The sequence below is a fragment of the Lissotriton helveticus genome, chromosome 6, assembly GCF_964261635.1.
Source record: "Lissotriton helveticus chromosome 6, aLisHel1.1, whole genome shotgun sequence".
Classification (NCBI taxonomy): Eukaryota; Metazoa; Chordata; class Amphibia; order Caudata; family Salamandridae; genus Lissotriton; species Lissotriton helveticus.
Window position 1 is genome coordinate 1376477154 of NC_136067.1, and position 21990 is coordinate 1376499143.

General features: G+C 45.0%; 1 protein-coding gene across 4 annotated transcripts in view; it reads right to left on the bottom strand.

Moving 5' to 3' along the window:
- LOC144763498 (E3 ubiquitin ligase TRAF3IP2-like) overlaps window positions 1-21990 on the bottom strand; it is a 336420-nt gene that overhangs the window by 121900 nt on the left and 192530 nt on the right. For all 4 annotated transcript variants that reach the window (XM_078649139.1, XM_078649142.1, XM_078649140.1 and 1 more), the window contains one exon: window positions 14270-14358. In XM_078649139.1, the coding sequence (XP_078505265.1) occupies window positions 14270-14358 (89 nt within the window). The remainder of the gene's footprint in view (window positions 1-14269; window positions 14359-21990) is intronic.

Below are 21990 nucleotides of genomic sequence, written 5' to 3' on the forward strand. Positions count from 1 at the left end.
ATGTTCAAAATAGCGCAACTAACGGTTGGGAACTTTAAGTCACCGCTTTGATTTCGCCAACATCTAACTTAGGTGTTTCTGCTCATTACAAGATATAAATACCAGTGCAACTCAAGGTTTGGTTCTTTTCGATCGGTACCAGACTTCTGAACATGACATTGGGAGATACATATCCCGTAAGTTTTAAAGAGTTTGCTGTGCTATGTGATATGTAGTGCGATTCCATTTAATAATAACTTGTTCTTTAATTTCGTTTTTGAAATCCTTTGGGTTAACTCAAATGAGGCATCTAGGATACGGTGAAGAGTATAATCTTTGTGTCATAGGTAATAATGAACAATTTCAAAATGGGGCCCAAAGTTGAGACTTTTAGCACCGGACCTGTTTGTTTAAATTATGAACTGCTTACAATAGTGTTTGGACTCACCTTTGATAGATGTTGTTTATAGCGTCGCGATTGTGTAGTGTGGGTCTATTTGTCTATATACGGCTGATCTTATATCAGTTAATGCAAGACACGTGATCTGTTTTGACAAGTGCGATCAGCATCATTATGACTGTCCATATCATGGTCATATCAAGTGATTTGATTGTTCAGAAGTCACCATTTCCCATTTTACGGCGATGCTCTGATTCACTCTGTGGTTTTATTCTGTTTGCTCTTTGATACTGATTACGTTTCCTGTACATTGCAGTGTTGTCTTGTTGCCAGGGACAATGGTGTTATAGATATGCATAACATTATTGTGTAGCCATGATGTAACCATGTGACATATATTGTTTTCTATGATCAAATTAAGGGGAGTTCTCTTTCTACAGATTTATCTGATAACACTTTTCCTTGCCATAGTAAGGCCGATATTAAGCGTCTGGACGATTTCATTGCCATAGCATGATGGATATTAAGCATCTGGTCAATTTTTCTCAAATAAACTAGGGTTTGATGGATTGCACCTTAATGCATATAATACATCATTTAAACTAAATAATGTTGACCTTTGGGCTTTATGATGATGTACTAAGTATAGCTTCATTTTCTTTAAGTTTTGTCACAGGCCCTCTCTTTCAAAATATTTGCTTGGTACTGGAAGCCTGATATGAAGCGCTTGTGTATTGCATCTAAAACTTGCTAACCCCTTCGACGCTCATGACGAGCTGGGCTCGTCATGAGGTAGCCTCCTCGCACGCTCATGACGAGCCCAGCTCGTCATGTAAAGTGCGGTTTTAAAAAACTCAGCACAGGAGCAGAATTCCGCTAGCGCGCATGCGGCTAAAGGTAAGACAGCTAAACTAAGGGTGCTATTAACTTTTAAGATGCTTATTGTCCCCTGTTTTATCTAGAGGATGTTTGCTTTCTATGAAATGATAAGATATATAATGTATTTCTTCAATATAGGTTAAATTGCTGGAGTCTATGAAATTTGGTTTTCAACAGTGATATCTACCTCTCTCTGTAACAAATCACTAATTCACTTTGTGATAGGATATACATGATATACTAGGGAAGACATACATTTCATTAATGTTTTTTACAATATATCTGAGCATCCCTCTTTTTGGTTGTGAAGAATTGGATTATGTGATTCTGTCATAAAAACCATAATTGTGTATTATTGAAATACTGTCATATATCATTGGTCTTAAATATTTATGAATGTTATTCAATTGCATAGGACATATGTTATTATTTATCTACTTGTCTCCTGTGAATCGAATTATGGGGTTAATGGGTTGCATCCCAATAATGAAGTGTGAACTATTATCTCATACTAATGTTTATTTAGAAAGTCTGGTTCAATGTGTTTTGTATTGTATTGTAATATATTGTAAATATACCTTTTCTATGAAAAAAGTATATAGTCTTTGTATTCAAAATTTGTCTTATATGTATTTTTCTAGCCTTGAAGAAGTCCCTTGTGGGATGGAACACGCCTAGTCGGCTAACAATTCTTGTGCTGTGTTTTTATGAAATGAACATTTGAATTAGGAAAAAAAGAATAAAGGAGAACATTTCCCAAGAATAGGATTTGCAACTCAATTCATTTGGGAGACACAAAAGTTAACACTGTTCATTTCTATTTGTTGATATTTTCGTACAGGAATGTACATTTAAAGAATACTGGAGTTTGATTTTGGTCACTAATCGCCATTCCTTCACAAATGTATTATAGTACTTGAGTGCATAGCCGTTATGCATATTTGCATTTTTTGGGTTTTCCCATTATTGGGGACATAGTAGGGTCAAGACCCTGGCTCACTGCACCTCAATTTTCACTCAATTGCCATTACACTAGACTGACTAGTGCAGGCTTGTAGTCCCTTGACCCCTCTTTGGGCTTTTGTGTTTTGTCTTTGAATGAGCATGAACTTTTGAATAAAGAACTTTCTTGATGAATTGCTATGGACTGAATATACTTTCTTGGTGCACCTCCTTGCTTTCATCATAAATCGAAATCTGTATTCAGTGACACTAAAGGGCGACAAGTGCTGGATGATTTGTGCACAATTCTCAAAGACAAAAATTTCAGTAATTTAGTGAAGTGCTAGCAAACTAAGCTGTCGCTCTGTTCAGCTTCGGTTTTGCTATTTTGACTCATAACTTGAGTGATTTTTACTTAGGTTACAGGTATTAAAAAATAAAATGCTGCTCTTCAATATGTGTTGAAACATCCTGAAAAGTATGGTGCCCCCCTAAGCTTGTTGATCTGCCTGTGTTGTCATCACAGTATCTTACTGCGTCCTCTCCTCTACTCTACCCCATTTAATTACCTTTCCTGTCCAGGCTGCCATTGGGGGCCCTGTGGGTGCGCACAGGTGCATCGTGCTACCTCGCTTTGCCAGCAGGAGAACCAGCGATGCAAACCGTGTCTTCACCTTAAGGTGTTTCCGGTGTCGGGTCAGTACTAGTGCACTTGTTTCCCAAGTGGCCATGTCGGTACACCCTGCAATCTCTTGTAATGTGCTGTGGACTGTACTCCAATAGGGGTTGTATAGGATGCCAACTCCAGAACATGTGTTGAAATGCTGTGTATATTATCTTTGCCTGTCGGCATCTGACGTATGAGTAGGTTTCATATCGCTAGCGCTGTGTGCATTCTCGGACATTCAGAGTGATGAATTTAATATGAGTTATGATGGTCATGGGGGGGGGGGGTAGTATCCCTGTAGGAGGAGGTATTGTTGGGAGTGTCATGTGGATGGTGTTCTTGTCCCGTGGGTACCCCATAAACGTTTGTTAGAGGCGGCAACCCATTGTTGAGGTTTGGGTTGGAAGGTAAGGTAGGACTGGGGAAACGGCAAAAACTGTAATGGGATAGAGTCCCAATACTGGGGCATACTGCAACAGGACGTACGTCTAAACGTAGCATCAGGGAAGCCCACTCTTGTATTATGGGGTGGCGTTCGTGCAACACCAAGGCTCAACTGTTGTGTAGTCCATGAGAATCTGGGTGCCCGGTGAGGGTTAGGAGTGTCAGAGGTTGAATTTGTGTGTATGTGCATGTGGTTAATAATGTGTATGTGCATGCTGTTTGACCTTGCGTGTTGGGGTGATGCAGTGAGAGAAGGGTGTGATAGAGAAAGTAGGAGTCCTCATAGATGTCCATCATATGAGTGTGTCCACCGGTTGCGGAGTTACCAATGGCGAGGTGACTGAGTCCGTGCAGGAGGTCCTTGAATCACTGTGGTTCTCTTCTGGTGTGAAGATGTGGGGCCCGCCTTCTTCATCTGAGATCCCCGGGGCTGGGCTCAGTTTTGCCACTGCCTGTAGGGCCCTTCTTCGTTCATCAATAATTTGTTCCAGATCAGGGATCCTATGAAAGTTCTGTGTGATGGAGACCTGGAGTGGTGTAGTGTTTCCTTCCTGCGACAACATCTGTTCCAGAGTTCCCATGATGGGGCTTTCTGGGCTGCCTCAGGGTTTGGGTTAGTGCGTAGGTATAGTTCCATGCAGTCGTATGCCTCCTTCGAGACCATGAAGAAGGTGGTGACCTCTTCATATATTATTTTGAGGCACGCCGAAAACAGCAAGGAGTATTATATTCCCTTGAGTTGGAGCAGCTGTTTTATCTCCAAAAAGGATGACTATTGATGCTGCACTGTGCAGGAGTAGTCTGGGAAGAGCATGATGTGCTTGTCCTCCACTTTGATGGGTCAGTTTAGTCTGGCGGCTCGCAGTACTGCGTCCCTGTCACAGAAATAGAGGAGTTTTCTTTGTAATGGTCGTAGAGGAGATCCTGGAGGTAGTTGTCTCGCAGGGACTCGATGGGCCCTCTCCATGGAGAAGAATGCAGTTAATTCTGAACCATGTGTGAAAGATTTGAGCCAGTTTTCTGGTACGTTCAGCACTCAGATGATACTCCGTCTGGAGTGACCTTCCAAATCGTATGTTCTCCCTTCCAGCTCTGTAACTCGGGACTAGAGGTCTTGAATAGTTTCCTGTTGTGTTTTGTCGCCAAAGGTTGCAGCATGGAGAGGGGCATTCCCCCCCCTCTGCAAATTTGTCAGCCAGTTTACGATGGTCGTCTCTCAGTAAATCGAGATCTATGGCTAGGGCACAAAGCGATTCTCCATGGTGACCCTCGAGTGTTCGATTTCGGCAAGTACCCTGTCCAATCTGTCAGATATGGAGGCAGTAGGTACGGGGTCCCTTGTTGTGCGATGGTCTTTGGCTGTTGGGGATCGGTTCTGTGTTGTATTTGATGCTTGTGGTCCTACATGTGAACGCAGTCTCCCCATGATTTGCAGAGGGTGAGGTTGCTTACTGGTGTTCTACTGTGTGAGTATGTTTCTCCTTCCTGGGGTGGACTTTGTTCCTTCCAATGGTTCTGCGAGTGCTGGGTTCCCCGCCTGTGCACTGGTCTCAGTTTGGATTGCAAGCGGTGTTCCTGGTATCTCTTCCCTGTATGAGATTGCTGGTGTCTGTTTCGGCAGGGTCCATGCAGTATAACTGTGGCGACTTGTAGCATTGATGAGGCTAAGCATACTGCTATGTCTGCTCACCGATGTGAAGGGTAGTATCCAGGCCTGCTCTGGCCCGCACCATTAAGGTTTGCGTCAGTTCATGATTCGGGGGGGAGGCGGTGGACTACCTTCTTGTGCTGTGTTCAATCTGTCCCGCGGCCCAGTAGAGGTGTCAATTCAGGGCCAAAAGAGAAGTTCCTCTCCTTTCTTACGTTCTCAGAGGTTTCAGTGCTGACACTATCTGGGTCCCTGGCACCTCGGTTTTGGGGCTTATCTGATCCCCTACATCAATTTCTGGAGGCCTCCTGGCTTCTCCTCCAGCCTTCCGGCTGTATGACAGAATTTTGTTGTCTGATTTCCCCACTGCTGCGTGTGTTGGTGGCGTCGGGTGTAAGTGGTGGCCCGCTGTTCTTTTTTGCCACCCGTGGAGTGCCTGTGCCCTGGTTCCGGCTGTTGGTGGTTTGAGCCCTGCAATTTCTCCCCCGGTGTGTTTTGCGGTCCGTCACTAAGCTCATGGGCCAGGGATGTTAGGGTCACTGTTTTCTTGAGGGCCTCGATGCTTCCACGGAGTTGGCAGTCCGTATCTGGGGTTTCTGGGCAGAAGGTTTACTGCTCCTGTTGATAATGTTCCGCACGTTATTTGTCCCTCTGTGTCATGGATCCCGCCGTTGGGTGAGGCAGTGTGCCAGATCGGTGATTGCGAGCTGTTGGGAGTTATTGTCCTCCGTTGTGCCTTCCACTGGTGTTCTGCTCCATCTCTCCGTGGATGAGGGCTGCTTTTAACCCCTTCACTGCTGGGTCACTTCTGCATGGCTTCCGATGCTGTCGGCCCTCTGGATTATGGCTGTGCGCCTCCGAAGCCTCGTTGGTTGGAGTGGGTGTGCTGCATAAGCGGAATGGTTGACCGCAAGATATTCTCTTTAGTCATGCCTTCTTTCGGCTGTCCGCTTCGTTCCTCCGTGGACGGGAGCCGCGGTCTGTCCCACTGTGGAGTTCCACAGCACGGCCTCCGTTGTTGCCCACACTCTGGCTCTTTGCCTCACGTATTCCTGTGTGGGTCTGACCAGGGCTTTGTGCTGGATGGGGTGACATTTATGTGGTTTTGCCAAGGTGCCCCCTTGCTCTAGGGGATCTTGAACCGGTGGCTATGGCAGTTCAGCTTACCGCTTTGCGCCAAGTAAAGGTTGCAAGTTGCTAGGTGTCGCCATGTTGGGAGCGGATGCTCTTTCCTCTGTTGGCTTTCAGTATTGCGGCATGGCTTCCTCATTGGCTTTAATGTGACTGCTGGAGTGTTGGTATCAGTCTGCAACTGGCTCGGTGCTCTGCACTGCCTCACCCATAAGAATGGATGGCAATGGCCAGGCTTAAGCACGGAACCTCAGACAAATGCTGACTTAGCCATGCCCCCCCTTGTGAGATGCATTGTATGCAGAACTTTAAATTGCAGTAATGTAAAACATATGTTTCTGAATATTTTAGGATATCACTTGCCACTGTCCTTCACTCAGTTCTCAGTTAATGTCAAAAGACCATTTCTCTCGCAGGGCAGTTAGTGGGCATCTAGGTATGTCAATTAGAACACGATATAACAATGTCATAGTACTCCTTCCAGGTCAAGCAACACGTTCAGTACTGCATGTGTGGGTGATTTTGAGTGCTCATCTCACAATAATGATTTGGTCACCCAAATGATTTCTCCTTATGCGAGCTGGTCAGCCTGTAGCTCAACACCTTGAATTAGTTCCTAAAACATCCTGAGCACTCTGATGTGCTGTTTCTGTGGGAATCTTACATAGGTGCCTGTCCCCACAATATTTAGATACAACCAGTAGTTGGGATGCCTTTGATGCTGAACACTTTGATTTCAGAAACAGACCAATAAGTTTGATTCTACTAAAGACAGACAAAATGTAGTCCAATTCCAGAAGAAGGGAAGATTTGCAGTGGGCGGGGGCAGGAACACCGGAAAGCCAATGTGACACCCACTGCAGATGTGCAGCTATATAGTAAAGATTATAGTCTGGGACTTTCAAGCTGCCTTCAGAGGTCTGATGCCAGGGTATGCGCAGAGCAAACATGTTTATGTTAGAGCTCCACATCAGCAAAAAGAGAATAGAAGATAATTGTTTCAACAATGTCTTGGACAACTGCACAAGCAAATTAGAGAAATAATATGAAAGTTGCAGTAGTAACAGCATTTTTTCAATGATATTCTGGATATCTTTATTAGATGGAGAGAGCTTTAAAAGGCAAAACAGGCTCTCAAGCCTACCTGAGCCTTTCTAATATGTTTGTCTAGGATAGCTGACTTAGCATGAAAAATATGGACACCAAAGTATTGGAATGTATCCTTTTCCTATCTAATTGTGCAACCACATGATATTGCCATAAAGTTACTGAGATCAGGAATACACAGGACATAGACCAGTTCACATGAGGACCAGAACATTTCCAAATTGCTCCATCACCTTAATTGATAGGTTCTGTCCAAGATCAATATTTCTCAAATTCAGTAATACATTTTCTGCAGATTACAATATGGTATGCACAGTGCTTGCAATAGGTATGCCTCTGCCCCAGTCCCCAAGTCTCAGGACATTAACAAGGGGTTTCATAGCCAAGACAAAGATCAAAGAGGAGAAGGGCATACATGTCGAGGCCCACTCTCAATATTGTGAAGACTCAATATCACTAGGGCAATGCAAAACCATAACTGTAGGTAGAGTTCTTAGCAGAGTGATCCATTTCATCACATTTTTGCTCAGGACCAATCATCTAAAAAATGCAACAGTTTACTTAAAACTGATTGTGCCAAATGCTTTTTGTAAATTAATCGCTATCACAACAGGGCAAGTCAATGAAATGTGTGTCCCCTAAAGCATATGGAAGAGCCATTTTATGTTATAGGAAGTGTAGTGCCCAAGTATCAGACCACTTTGAATAACAGAGTTTGAAAACTTAAAGATGTGACTTCCGATAAAGTTGCTAGATTTTGGCTCACAGGCAGGATATTGACCACCCCTATTCAGTTATACACTTTTCCACTAAGTCCAAGCCCTCATTAAGATCCTTCAAGCTGTATGACTTATCACCCGTTATTATCTTCAGCTTTGTTGGTAACAGGACCATATATAGCATCTCCATTAACCACAGCTTGCCTTTTATTACTAGAAGGAACAGCATGGATGATGCATTGCCATAGTACAGTCCTTAAAATGATGACCTTGTGTTAGAAAACAAGGCTCTTTGCAGATTCCCCCCACTTTTTGCCCCCTTTTGGACTACTAGATGCTTGTTTTCAACTCTGAGAGTGAACTGAAGCCTACCAACTAGTAAAACTGTTATATGCAACTCTGCCCCCTTATAAGTCCCTAGGGCTGCAGCATAGGTTTGTGCCACCCGTGGTCAGCCAAGTAAACTACTGACAGCATGCCTGCCATTGCAGACTGCAGAGCAATGCAAACTGCTCAAACTCGACTGTGTCCTCACCATGTGTGGCACTGTTAATACACTATCTTTTTTAAAATGTAAGGTACCCCGAAGGAAGGCCTCCTCAGCCCAGGAGGCAGGGTGCACTATATTATTGGTGAAGACATATAAATACAAGCCTATAAGTCCTTACAGTGGGGTTCCCCATTGGAAACTATAAGTGTTAGTGGTCCCTAGGATAACATGGGCTGCCATCCGCACAATCTCGAGGATGGCAGCTCTATTATGGTACCGCCAAAATATGTCATGTTTGGTATTAAACAACGCGACTACTCACTCCTGACACAAATGTCGTGCCTTGGGTGACATGGCACAACCTTTGTACCTTAGAGGTTGCCCACCTTGTTGCCCCAGCTTCTCCGTGCTCTGGCTGGCAAGCCAGAGTTTCCCACACCTGCTGCCACCAAGGCAAGATTCTGACCTCTTACGAGGCAGTGTGATCACTCCCAGGAGTTAGGAACAAATGATTAGACAGGAAGAAGGTCACACGTCCCTCCTCCCAAGCAGGTTAGTGAAGTGGCACTTCAAGGCTGTGAGCTTTAAAGCCTGCCCGCCTCGGATATGCATTAGGGCGACTCCCACTGGAGGAAACAGCCCTCCTCCTGCTCCAGGCCCATTTGCAACCGGGCAGGCTGGAAATTAGTTATGCAAAGAAGTGTACACTCTTGGAAGGCTAGCCGCACTTCCAGGGTGAGCACACTAAAATGTTATTCCTGCCACCTCTATGAGTGGCAGAGTAGAGGGTTCTGGGTAAAAAAGGAGACCCACACCCCAAATGTGGTCACCTCAGTGAAGGACTAGCTAGGGACTAGCTGCACATTGGCTACTAGCTCCCAAACCCCCAAGTCCCCTAAATCTTGGATTTAAAGGACCCCCCTGACACCAGGACCAGTTCAGAAAAACTTACATCAAAGAGGACAGAAGAAGAGCCCGGCACCATCGACAACATGACTTGGCCAAAGTAGAGGAGGGATACCAAGCACCTGTGGCAATGTTGTCAGAAATGCCTGATTGAATCTTGTCCTATGCTATCACTCGGTACCCCCCCTCCCACTAAAGGGACCCCTCTGGAAGCCTGGGGCATCCTCAGACTTCCCTGGACCAGTGGCACTAGTCCCCGGCAAACTGCAGGTAAAACAATGATCTGGATCAGGAGAATCGCTAGTCAATGGGTCCTCCGTGGGATCGCCCAATTCCAGATGGTCTAGTGCAGGGGTACTCATAGTACGGCCCGCGGCCGCCAGTGGCCTGGAAAGTCGTCCCTGGCGGTCCGCGGACCTTGCAGATATCTACAAGTGTGACTCAGAGACTCTGCTGCTTTGTGGGGGCCAGCCATAGTCAGAGTGGAGCTGCGGCGCTAAAAGGTGAAATACAACACAGCCTCATTAACATGCGAATGGTCTTTTAAAGACCTGTGAAGTGCTCGGTGCAGCTCTGTGTGTGTGTATGCCCGGAAGCTGTCTCAGCCCGGGCACACAATGGCAGGGTGATATGACGGAGAGGGAGGGAGGGAAAGGGAGGGAGACAGAGGGAGAGGGAGGGAAAGGGAGGGAGAGAGAGGGGGAGGGAGGAAAAGGGAGACAGAGGGAGGGAGGGAAAGGGAGGGAAAGAGAGGGCGAGGGAGAGAGAGGGAAAGGAAGGCAGAGTGAGGGAGGGAAAGGGAGACAGAGGGAGAGTGAGGGAGGGAAGGGGAGACAGAGACAGAGTGAGGGAGGGAAAGGGAGACAGAGGGAGGGAGGGAAAGGGAGGGAAAGAGAGGGAGAGGGAGAGAGAGGGAAAGGAAGGCAGAGTGAGGGAGAGAAGGGGAGACAGAGACAGAGTGAGGGAGGGAAAGGGAGACAGGGTGAGGGAGGGAAATGGAGACAGAGGGAGGGAGAGTGAGGGAGGGAAAGGGAGGGAGAGGGGGAGGGAGAGAAAGAGAGGGAGAGGGGAGGGAGGTAAAGGGAAACAGAGGGATAGGGAGGGAGGGAGGGAAAGGGAGACTGAGGGAGAGTGAGGGAGGGAAAGGGAGACAGAGGGAGAGTGAGGGAGGGAAAGGGAGGCAGAGGGAGACAGAGGGGGAGGGAGGGAAAGGGAGGGGGAGGGAGAGGGGAGGGAGGGAATGGGAGGGAGACAGAGGGAGAGGGAGATAGAGGGAGGGAAAGGGAAAGGGAGGGAGAGGGAGACAGAAGGAGAGGGAGGGAGGGAAAGGGAGGGAGGAGGGAGGGAAAGGGAGGGAGAGGGAGGGAGGGGTAGGGGGGAAAGGGAGGGAGAGTGAGGGAGGGAAAGAGACAGAGGGAGAGTGAGGGAGGGAAAGGGAGAGAGAGGGAGGGAAAGGGAGAGGGAGGGAGAGAGAGAGGGAAAGGGTGTTAGGGAGAGTGAGGGAAGGAAAGGGAGACAGAAGGAGAGGGAGGGAGGGAGAGGGAGAGGGAGGGAGGGAAATGGAGGGAGAGAGAGGAAGAGGGAGGGTGGGAGAGGGAAAGGGAGGGAGAGGGAGAGGGTGGAGAGGGAGGGGGGAAAGGGAGGGAGGGAAAGGGAGAGGGAGAGGGGGGAGAGTAAGGGAGGGAAAGGTAGAGGGAGAGAGAATGAGGGATAGGGAGGGAGAGTGAGGGAGGGACGGAGAGGGAGAGTGAGGAAGGGAAAGGGAGGGAGAGTGAGGGAGGGAAAGGGAGACAGAGGGAGAGTGAAGGAGGGAAAGGGAGACAGATGGAGAGTGAGGGAGGGAAAGGGAAAGGGAGACAGATGGAGAGTGAGGGAGGGAGAGGGAGGGAGAGGGAGGGAGGGAAAGGGAGACAGAGAGGGGGAGTGGGGGGGAGAGGGAGACAGATGGAGAGTGAGGGAGGGAGAGGGTGGAAGAGGGAGGGAGGGAAAGGGAGATAGAGTGAGGGAGGGAGAGGGAGACATAGGGAGAGTGAGGGAGGGAGAGGGAGACATAGGGAGAGTGGGGGAGGGAGAGGGAGACATAGGGAGAGTGAGGGAGGGAAGGGGAGACAGAGTGAGGGAGACAGAGTGAGAGAGGGAAAGGGAGACAGAGGGAGGGATGGAAAGGGAGACAGAGTGAGAGAGGGAAAGGGAGACAGAGGGAGGGATGGAAAGGGAGACAGAGTGAGGGAGGGAAAGGGAGACAGAGTGAGGGAGGGAAAGGGAGACAGGGAGAGGGAGACAGGGAGAGGGAGAGGGAGAGGGAGAGAGAGATGAGTGTATGCCGGGTCTGGTGGCTCGGTGGATGAAGGCGTCCGCTGCAGGACCAGTGATCAACCTTATGGTCAGTTTATTTTTTGTTGCCCTAGTCCCGTCCCCTCCCCCACTGACCCCGCCCCCAATGGTGCAGCCCTCTGACACAAACCACACTGTAAATTTGGCCCCGAGAGAAAGTTTGTGAGTACCCATGGTCTAGTGCATTGTGGGAACTGTAGTCCTGCCTTCCACGAAGTTACAGGCACCTACCGTGTTCCCCTGGGCCATTGGACGCGAAAGTTACTTTCAGTACTGCTTGCCGCTGCCAAGGCTTGTTGGTTGCTATTCTTGCAACTGACCTGTTTACTGGACCTTACATCAAGAAAAAAATTCCATTGGACCTTTGACCGGCATCAGCAACCATACCCTTGTTGTCTTTTTTGCATTTTTTTCCACTACAGCACCATCTCAGTGGTAAAAGCAGCTTTCCCATGGCAAATGCTCAGCATCAAGGACACAGCCAGGACAACTCTGCAACCAGGCTCCATGGACCAGGTAAAATTGAACTGACTGCTGTGGCTTGGTCCTGGGATACACATCACCATTACCCGGCAAGGGTACAATGCAACTCGACCTACAAGTGACCGATTGTCACTAGTGGTTTGTCCCATTGACCACAATGTTACATTTTCACTGTATTATTTTGCACTGAGTTTCTATTACTTCTAAATTCTATAACTCAAGTTTTATGTATGCAATTCCATTTGTTTTGGCGTCTAAATGAAGATACAAATACACTTTATTTTTATAAATTGATGTTGGATCTAAATTACTTATCGCCCAAGCTGGTGCTCTGAAATGCTTAACACATGTTCCTCTAGTAAAGCCTGACTGCTCTTTGTCACACTATTGGGACTGAGATAAGGATTTATTAGTGTGATTCCAAGGACCTTCTTTGGGGTATCATGATAATATTACATGGTGAGGACAAACGCCAACACCACATAATACTCCATTTCCCCTCACCTTGTTACTGTCAAACAAGTAAAAGTCCCGGTCTCTGTAAATAATGAGTCGGATCACTACTTGCCTTGGAGGTGATACCAGAGAGCAGCAGACACATTGGCACCCTTTACACTGCGTATAAATTAAAGAAACTGTGCGGTGCAATAGTTCGAGGAAGTAACGGTTCAATGAAGGCAAGGATCGGTTATTCTTCAATGTTTTGGGAGAAGTTAATCACTTGAGCATCATTTCACCCATAGCACCCTTCCGAATCTTTCAACCTGGATTTACAAAATCTTACCTGTTCAGCGAGGTCTAGTACTTGTTTCTGCAGTTTGTTAGAGCTCTGAGACAATTCGCCCAAGAGGCCTTAACTCTTCTAAATGTGTTCAGCGAGCTGCTTCTGATCAGTCTTTCGGAACCCCATGCCCCCATTATTGAATATTTTTTACTACTCATATGTGCTCTTTAGTGTTAACAATGACATACCGAATACTGTTTATTTTATCATGTGGGGCACTTTGTCTCGCTTCATCATTCCAACTGGCAGCTCCTATGAGTGATCTCAATCAAATACTGTTTGTTTAGTGTTTACAGGGACTTACCGGGGCCACAGGTAATTTATGTGCCACTGTTGCCTTTCTGGCAGGTGCCACACCAGGGTGAAAGCACGCCACAAGTTTGACTCCAGGATTCTTTCCTCCTCTACTTTTGACAGACACACTGCCTGCACGACACCGGAATCAGTGGACACTGAATCAATTCAAACTGTGCTAAAATCCTATATCTTCTTATATGTTACAATAAGATTCCAAATGATCTCCCTTCCTTCACTTACTGACCACACCTTTCCACACTGCAGCAGGAGTTGTCTAATGATTCACAGTTGCTCCTTGTATGTAGAATGCTTACCTCAGCCCTCTCTTGAAAATTATACAATTCTAAAACCTCTTTTACTACAATTATGCTGATGGCTCCCAAATAATCCTCAACCTGGAAATGTTTTCACACCGAGATTCTTTCTCCCACGATCCTTAACTCTTAGGAAGTAAGTAATGGATGTCACACAACCATCCAAATTTCAATTCTTCAAAAATAGGATGCTCGTTTACAAAAAATAAGTCTTTGCATCAAGGTAGTGCTCAATGACCTGCAAAGTAAAGCATGTTGATGTGATTATGGACTTTTATTTCTCTGTCTTATTTCAGTAAACCAGGTCACCAAAGCCTCCTTTGACACGAGGATCTTGTGAGTCATGTAGTTCAGGACACCATCACTTTTGTTCTCTCTTGCCCAAGTGATGTTAATGGGCTGTACCTTGGTGCTGCAGTCGAGCTCAGGGTAGCAAATCATGCTGTCAGCAGAGTATCTCAAAGTGTTCCGTTTTTGAGGTATTTATTTTAAGAACTAAAAATTGAGAAATGTTTTTTTAGAAGTGTTATTTTCAACGTTTTGAGGTAACACCGATCAAAACCTGGATTAGTGCAAAGATCTGAATTCTTAGCTAGGTTGGGCAATCCGCTGGGGTTCTCCTGATATTTCTGTGCGATTTTTCCCATAAACAATCTTTGAATGAAGACATAACAATATGTTGCAAACTATGCACTCTAAATCTTGCCACTATAATTAGTACAACATTTTGCAAAGACGTACTTACTGCAGCTTGAAATCCATTGGTGCAGAGAATTTGATATAGCTTTATCACTTCAAGCGCTGCATCCACAGAATATGTGATGAAGACCTTGCCTGCGAGATTAATGCAAGTCATAAAGGTTAGTACTCTATTGAAAATGGACTAAAATTCACATTGATTTAAGAGATTTAATGTCTTACTTTAGTTCGTTTCCAAAATTGATTTAACACAACTCGCATGACTGAGAGTCAAATGGTAAGAACTTATGAGACGACCAATAGTGGGGCAAGACAAAATGGACTTCACCATTTTTTCGTTTACTATCAGAACTCTAGAATGTTGAGAGATGCAGAAGACAATACATTGGCTCTTGCCCAATAATGGCTGGTACAAACCGTCTGCTCCAAAGTTTCAACGGTGCTCTTTCTGGTTCTACTGGTTTACTTTTTACAAAAGTCTATACTCGTGGGTGTAATATTCAAACAGCATTACAACTCTGTTATCACAGATTATGCCAGTTGAGAAAGGCCCTCTCCCCTGAATAGGCCCTCACCTGGGATTTAAGCCTATAACTCAGGAAGCGTGCTTAAAACTACCATACAGCACTGTGTAGCAATTCATAATGCTACAATACGGCATGACCACCTTACCTGCTGGACACAATATAACAACTGAAGACCTACAGGCTTCTGTTGTGATTGCTCTTCACTGTCCAGTGTGCCACAAAAAACACTTTCTATACCACACACTTTTCTTTGAGAACACTAATGAGTACTCCTGAGCATGTAACACTTCTTAATAGCTAGGAAAACCTCCTGACACATAATTATGATTTGGGGCAGGAAACGTCAAAAGTATTAAAACAAAAAACTGTATCTGATCAGCAGCAAAGAACGCCTCCGACATAGCCACTCTCATCCTGAGCCAAAAATCTGACGTAGCAATCCTTACTGAATCATGGCTCAATGAATCATCGTCACCTTACCTAGAACTATTGGTCCCTTCAAATTATAGCATAGTAAGGCTTGAAAGGAAAATAAAAAAAGGGGGAGGCATTGCATGCATTTACCGCTCAGACCTCCTTGTCACTGAACTTCACGCTGACCCCACCGACTCCTGAAAATATATCTCACTCTCCGATATGGAACAACGCTACCCATTTGTGCAAATTGCACATCTACTACCAACCCCCAAGCAAGAACAACACCTTCTTCGACCACCTCATGGAAATCATTACAGCTAAGGTTTCCCTCTCACTCCAATGACATTTTCCTTGGAGACTTTAATCTGCACTGGAATGACCCTCAGGTTAACGCCCTGAAAGACTTCCTTGCTGACCAATCACTTACATAAGCCGCACATTTCCAACTCACACGAAAGGCGCCACGCTGGATTGGATCATTGCTAAGGCAATGGCAGTCAGGCTTAACTCAAAGGATCCATGCGACTAGTCTGACCACTTCGCTAATACCTTCCTATTGCCTGCCTCCCAAAAGACAAGGCTAGCGCAAGCTGTGAAACCAAAACTCTGGCTCAGGGACACAAAAGGGCTAGATCTCGAGAAGCCGGCTGCACGTTGAGAGAATGACACCCCCCACCCCAAATCTCTCAAAGGTCATCGACCTTACAGAACACTACAACTTGACTATGTCTGACATAATTGATGATCTTGCCCCGAATGAATGAAGAACCCTCCGGCTATCAGAAAGAACCTGGAGACAGCACCCCCCAGCCTTCAAACTAAAATTTCTCTGACAGACCAGAAATGCTTACTACAGGTACATCCTCAAATCTAAAAAAAAGAGTTCTATAGATCGGAACTGGAAAACGCTAACAACATACCTCGCAAGCTCTTTGAAATGGTCAAACACAAATCTAACAAACTGGCTAAAACTTCTAAAGAAACCTCAAAATCCCTAATAACTAGTGAGGAGTTCTCCTTCTTTACAGCCAAGATTACCTCCCTAGGAAACTAACTTAATTCTGTCATCAACATCTGACCTCTTTCTGCCGGGTCCCATCTCTCCTCCCCTTCCCCCCAGACAACACCCAAGAACCAAGCTCACTGGTCCAACTTCAAGTTATATGACGACCATTCCATCTCAAAAAATCTATCCTCCTTAAATCTAAATAACCACTTCAATGACCCACTCCCCTCCAGCTGCGTAGCGGTGACCTCCCAATTGATCATTCCCATTTGGACTACAATAGGCCCATACCCGACTCTCTAAAAGCTAGTTAAGTCATCCCCATCTTAGAAAAACCACCTTGAATCCTGCTACTCCAGACAATTTCATACCAATATCTAATATCTAATATCCCACTTCTAGCAAAAGTTCTGGAGACATGTGTGTAACTTCAACTGAGCCAACATCTCACCAACTTCAATCTGCTAGACGAATTCCAATATGGGTTCAGGCCTGGGCACAGCACGGAAACTACTATCATCCTTATAGTGGATGATGCTCTTCAAGCCCTTGACCAAGGCAAAAAATGTCTCCTAATTCTATTGGATTTATCCTCGGCACTCAACACAGTCAAGCACAAGAAACTACTTGAACTTCTCGAATTCAGTAGGGGAGTAAGGGGAGCCGTTCTCAAATGGTGTAGATCCTTCCTCTGGAACCGCTCCCAGAGATTCTTAGTCAACAGTAATCTATATGCTCCTTTCCCGGTAACGATATGAGTCCCACAAGGATCAACTCTTTCCCTAACCCTCTTCAATCTGTACCTTGAACCGTTAGCTGAATTACTACGTACCGCCAACATCTCCTTTCACATGTATGTCGATCATACCCAGATCTACATCAAAATCTCATCTCTTGAGGAGATCTACTCTTTGAATGAGGACCCAAAGCGGACTGTTCAATGGCTCGCCTGCAACCAGTTCAAACTAAGTGCTCAAAACACGAAGTTCCTTCTAAAAACCAATCCAATCCAATCCAAACAGGCTTTATTCGACAGATTATGTCATAAAAGCACATACAAAAGACAAATAAAACATAAGTGATAACAATAAAAACATCAGCAACAGTGTAGAATAAAGCCAGAGCGGTCAAACCACATCACCATATAAAAGAGAAATCTATTAATCTTTAAAAAATACATTAAAATTCATTATTAAAACTTGGTTTAAAAATAGGAAGAAATTCATATTTTACAAATTACAAAACATATTTAAAGTTGGCAGGCTCACAAGTTACATTGGCTTCTTCTGTGGTAGTTGGGTTATATACAGTCGATCACTACCTTAGTTAGCCTTGACAAGGCGTAGGGAGTTCAATCTTATGGCCCACGACCACCCCAAGAATTTTGCCATCGCTATGGCAATTGTTGGTGATGTGTCGTGTCGTGTAGGATTCGTCCAGCTTCACAGGCCTTTCTTGTACCTATGAGCTTGCAAATCGGTGTCAACCAAGCCCGGCGTGGTGCATCGTAGCCCATGCAGACAAACAATAAATGGGCCAATGACTCATTACTAAGCTGGCATACCGGACAAGTTTCATCAACAGATTTAGTGGCAGTGTGCCCGCTCTAAGCTGGAAATAAAATTTCCGGTCGAGCGGCTTTGTAATTTGGTCCCAATTTGCTTGGTGTTAGTTTACTTTCCAGGAAACGGCCAGTTAAAGAGGACGACTCACTGTTTCTGAGTGTATTCAGCTGAACCCATTCCCAATATTTCTCCTTCAAGATCTTTTTTGTGGGAAAATTGGCCTTTATTGGGTCCTTCCACAATGACATCATACCAATACTTGCAAGACTGTCTCTCACCGCCAATAGCAATTTTATTTGGTGAGAGGTATCTGCCCTAATTGCTGAAAGAAACCCTTGCGCATACGCTTCAAGTTCGTGAGTAGTCCATAGCCTCTGTCAATACAAGAGAGGTCACAGTTTGGCTATATCTGCAATAGGTTTCCTCCCATGGTCATACAGTAGCGGACAAGATGGAGTGCTCTGTAGTAGCCTGGTAATTTTTCTCAAAAATCTGTTTTCCGCTAATGTCAGCGAATAAAGGTTCTCGCACCCCCAAAGCTCTGAACCATAAAGAGCTGAGCTAATAACTTTCAAGTTATAGATCTCAAGTACCGGGCTGATTGGATTTAAGTGAGAGGAATTATGTTCCGTATGCAAAACCCCAGACAATCGCCTGTGCTAAAGAGATGCCAGATCAATCTGGTGGTTCCATTTCAAATCGTCCTGAATATTAACCCCCAGATATGTAAACTCCTTAACTTGCTCTAGCGGCCGATCATTTATTAAAATGCCCCCTTTGTAGGCCCTATGCGAATTAAAGGCCAGAGCTTCATCGTTTCTTAAGGAAGATCCGCCTACGATATTTCCCTAGGCAATCCCCTGGATTTCATGTAGCTTCCCAGACAGGATTGAGGATACCATTCACCTTTGTCCCACCGTCACATGCCATAACCAGTAGGATCCTTGCATATGAAAGCGTGATTCTGAGGGATGTCTCTAAAGTCCTCAAAGACAAAATATACCCCAATCACAATGTTACCAGGATGGAACGCGAAGCTCTCCTGTCACTTAAGCAGAACAAGAAAATTGTAATCAAACCCGCTGACGAAGGCGGAGCCATTGTAGTTCAAGATGTGACCCAATATAAAACTGAGATCCTAAATCAACTACAAATCAATTGGGGTTTGGTTTTGCACTCTAGGTGTATGTTGAGTTTAATTAATTCAAATGAATATTTTACAAAGTTCGGTGGTGCATAGGATGGCAATCCTACTGAGCTCCTGGATTGGAAAAAATATTGTATCAAACGTATGAATCCTGTAAACACAAGATACATTCCAACGTTGCACTCCTTTCTATTTCATACGTAAATTAATCCATATATTCAGATAAGTTCATGATTTCATTGTATATTTATTGGTAACAAGGATTTTTCAATTTCTTCCAAACTTTCATATTCAATTATTCTTAGTTTGCCCAATGCATTTCAAGCATATAGCCCTTCATCAGGGGACTTCTTCATATCTAGAAACAGTGTCATATGTCATTAACAATGTAATATCTCGTTCAAAACAAAAACAGGTACTTCTATTATTTTCATATTTCCTATTCGTTCAAAAACATCCATATTCATATGAAAGTTTGGAAGAAATTGAAAAATCCTTGTTACCAATAAATATACAATGAAATCATGAACTTATCTGAATATATGGATTAATTTACATATGAAATAGAAAGGTGTGCAAGGTTGGAATGTATCTTGTGTTTACAGGATTCATACGTTTGATTCTAAATCAACTACAAGATGGAGTCAGTTATATGAAATTACGGGCAGACCCAATGAAAGAATTGGCTAATGAAATCTTGGCAATCATGAAGGAAGGGCTAGAACAAGGTTTCTTATCTAATTTGGAATTTCTATATCTGAACCAGAAGCAGCCACGCCTCCCTATCATTTACACGCCGCCGAAAATCCACAAAGACATGCGGAACCCTCCCGGATGGCCAATCGCAGGGGTTGTGGATCCCTACTTGAACCCCTATGTAGGTACATAGACTTCTTCCTGAAGCCAATAGCAGAGACCACAAATGCATACTTGAGGGACACCATGGAGACCATCAATGTGGTGGACCAACAACCCTTTGACCCGACTGCGCAACTTCTAGTGATCTTCGACATCTTACCACTTTACACAAGTATACCTCAGGAATCAGCACTTGATGTGAGGGTGATAGCTCTCGACAACAGGACAGCACCCATCATGGTACCAACAGAGTTTATCATTAAATTACTACGGATCGCCATGATGAAAAGCGTTTTCTTTTTTTGGGCAATTATTATCTTCAAATCAAAGGCGTAGCAATGGGGCCGGCCTTTGTCCCGCAATTATCTTGATGGATCATTTTGAAAAATCTTATGTGTTTAGCACCACCAATCCCTACAACTGTCACCATGTGAAGGAGGTACATAGATGATTTTTTAATGATATGGACTGGGGATCCTTTGCAGTTGGGCCTCTTTCGTGCTTGGCTGAATCTCAGGCATAAGGACATACAGTTTACTAAACATTTTGACTCAAAGGAAATTGATTTTCTTGATATCACCATTAGAAACGAGAACAACCAACTGTACACCACGTTATATCGGAAGCCAGCAGAACAGAACTCATTACTCTGCTACAACAGCCACCATCCACGAGGCTTAAGAGATAACTTGCCCTTCGGGCAGTTCCTGCGTATAGGTCTGAACTGCTCAAATAAAGAAGACTTCTGTATGTCAAATTGTTCTAATGTGGTAGTAGGACACAGGTTGTGTCCCACTTGATTCTGTATGGATATTGACTACTAATCCATATATTATATATTAAATTCTGTCCGGCTGGACAAAGAATATAGAAACTATTTAGTCTATATTTAGTTCCACGCTTATTTTTCACTGTCTAGGAACCACTGTCTTTAGAAACAAATAAAGAAGACTTCATGTCCGAATCAGATGAGCTGTGTGACTAACTTCTCCAAAGAGGGTATTCGAAGAGATTGGTGAAGAGAGCACGCAAGAGGGTCTGGTATAGCCCCAGAGAAACACTGCTGACATCCAGAGAAAGGGAATGCAACTCCACACAGAGGATGATCTGCGTCGGCAGATCGAGGCAAAATGGTGGCCGCTTGAACACCTGTAGCTGACCGCCTCCCATATTCCCTTGAACTTTCACTGACCTGACGCGGTTTAAGAACTATGGATGCAGATTAATGGAGAGTAATCTTGGATAGCGAAAATCGCATGAAGATTCCTGATTCTCTGGAGTATATTAACGTACTGGTGCTCGGCTTTGTTTGGTCCCCGGATTCCGTTTTTGCGTATGGTGTGGTCCCTATCACAAGGTCTGGTGGCTCAGTGGACTAATGCATCCACTGCATGGCCCTGTGTTCGACCTCATGGTCACAGGCACAAATCCCGGCGGGTCCACTCAGCCTTTCATCCATTTGAGGTCGATAAAATGAGCACCATTGAGTTGGGTAACACTATACATCTGTTATTTCAGCACCAAGATGCCCTGTTGCTGGTGTGAACGTGCGCTTTACAAATACACCTGCTATGTTACGTTACCAGGAGCTCAGCGTGCTGTCTCAGGGAGCTGGCGTGGGTCTGTGGGAGCAGAGATGCCTCCTAAAGGTGCCCAAGGAGTCAAGCAGCGCGGTGGAGACTCCGCTGTAACTTCGTCGAAGCAGACGGAAAGCGCCCAAGGGAAACAATGGCAGGGAGCGGTTACAGCAGGTATCAACAACCAGGACCTGACTCAATGAACAGATACCCTCAACGTACAGACACTAGAGGCGTCTATAATATTATCTAACGGCTCCCCCACCGATGCGGTTTACTGCCGCTAATTCAAGTGTCTACATGTCCAATTTGTAACACAATGTCACTACACTGCAGCAAAAGAATTCCCACAAGAAATTGATTACAAAAGATTAGAAACAAATGTGAGAATGGCGAGAAAGCACCCCACGGTAGTAACACCAAGGGGGGCTTGCTAGTTGGTACTCGCTAGCACACCCACTTATCTTCGGTTGCTTTCTCACCATGAAAGAAAAGTGTGTTCCAACGTGAATTTTTTCAAAAGTGCAGGAAAGAAACAGTGAAAGAAAAGTAGAATATGCACTGTAAGCCCTAATGTCACTCAAGTGCACTGTTGGTCTCCGTGAGAAAGGAAATGAAATGCAATTCCCAACATTACAAATGAGATGCTACTCACTGGCTAGATTTAGCT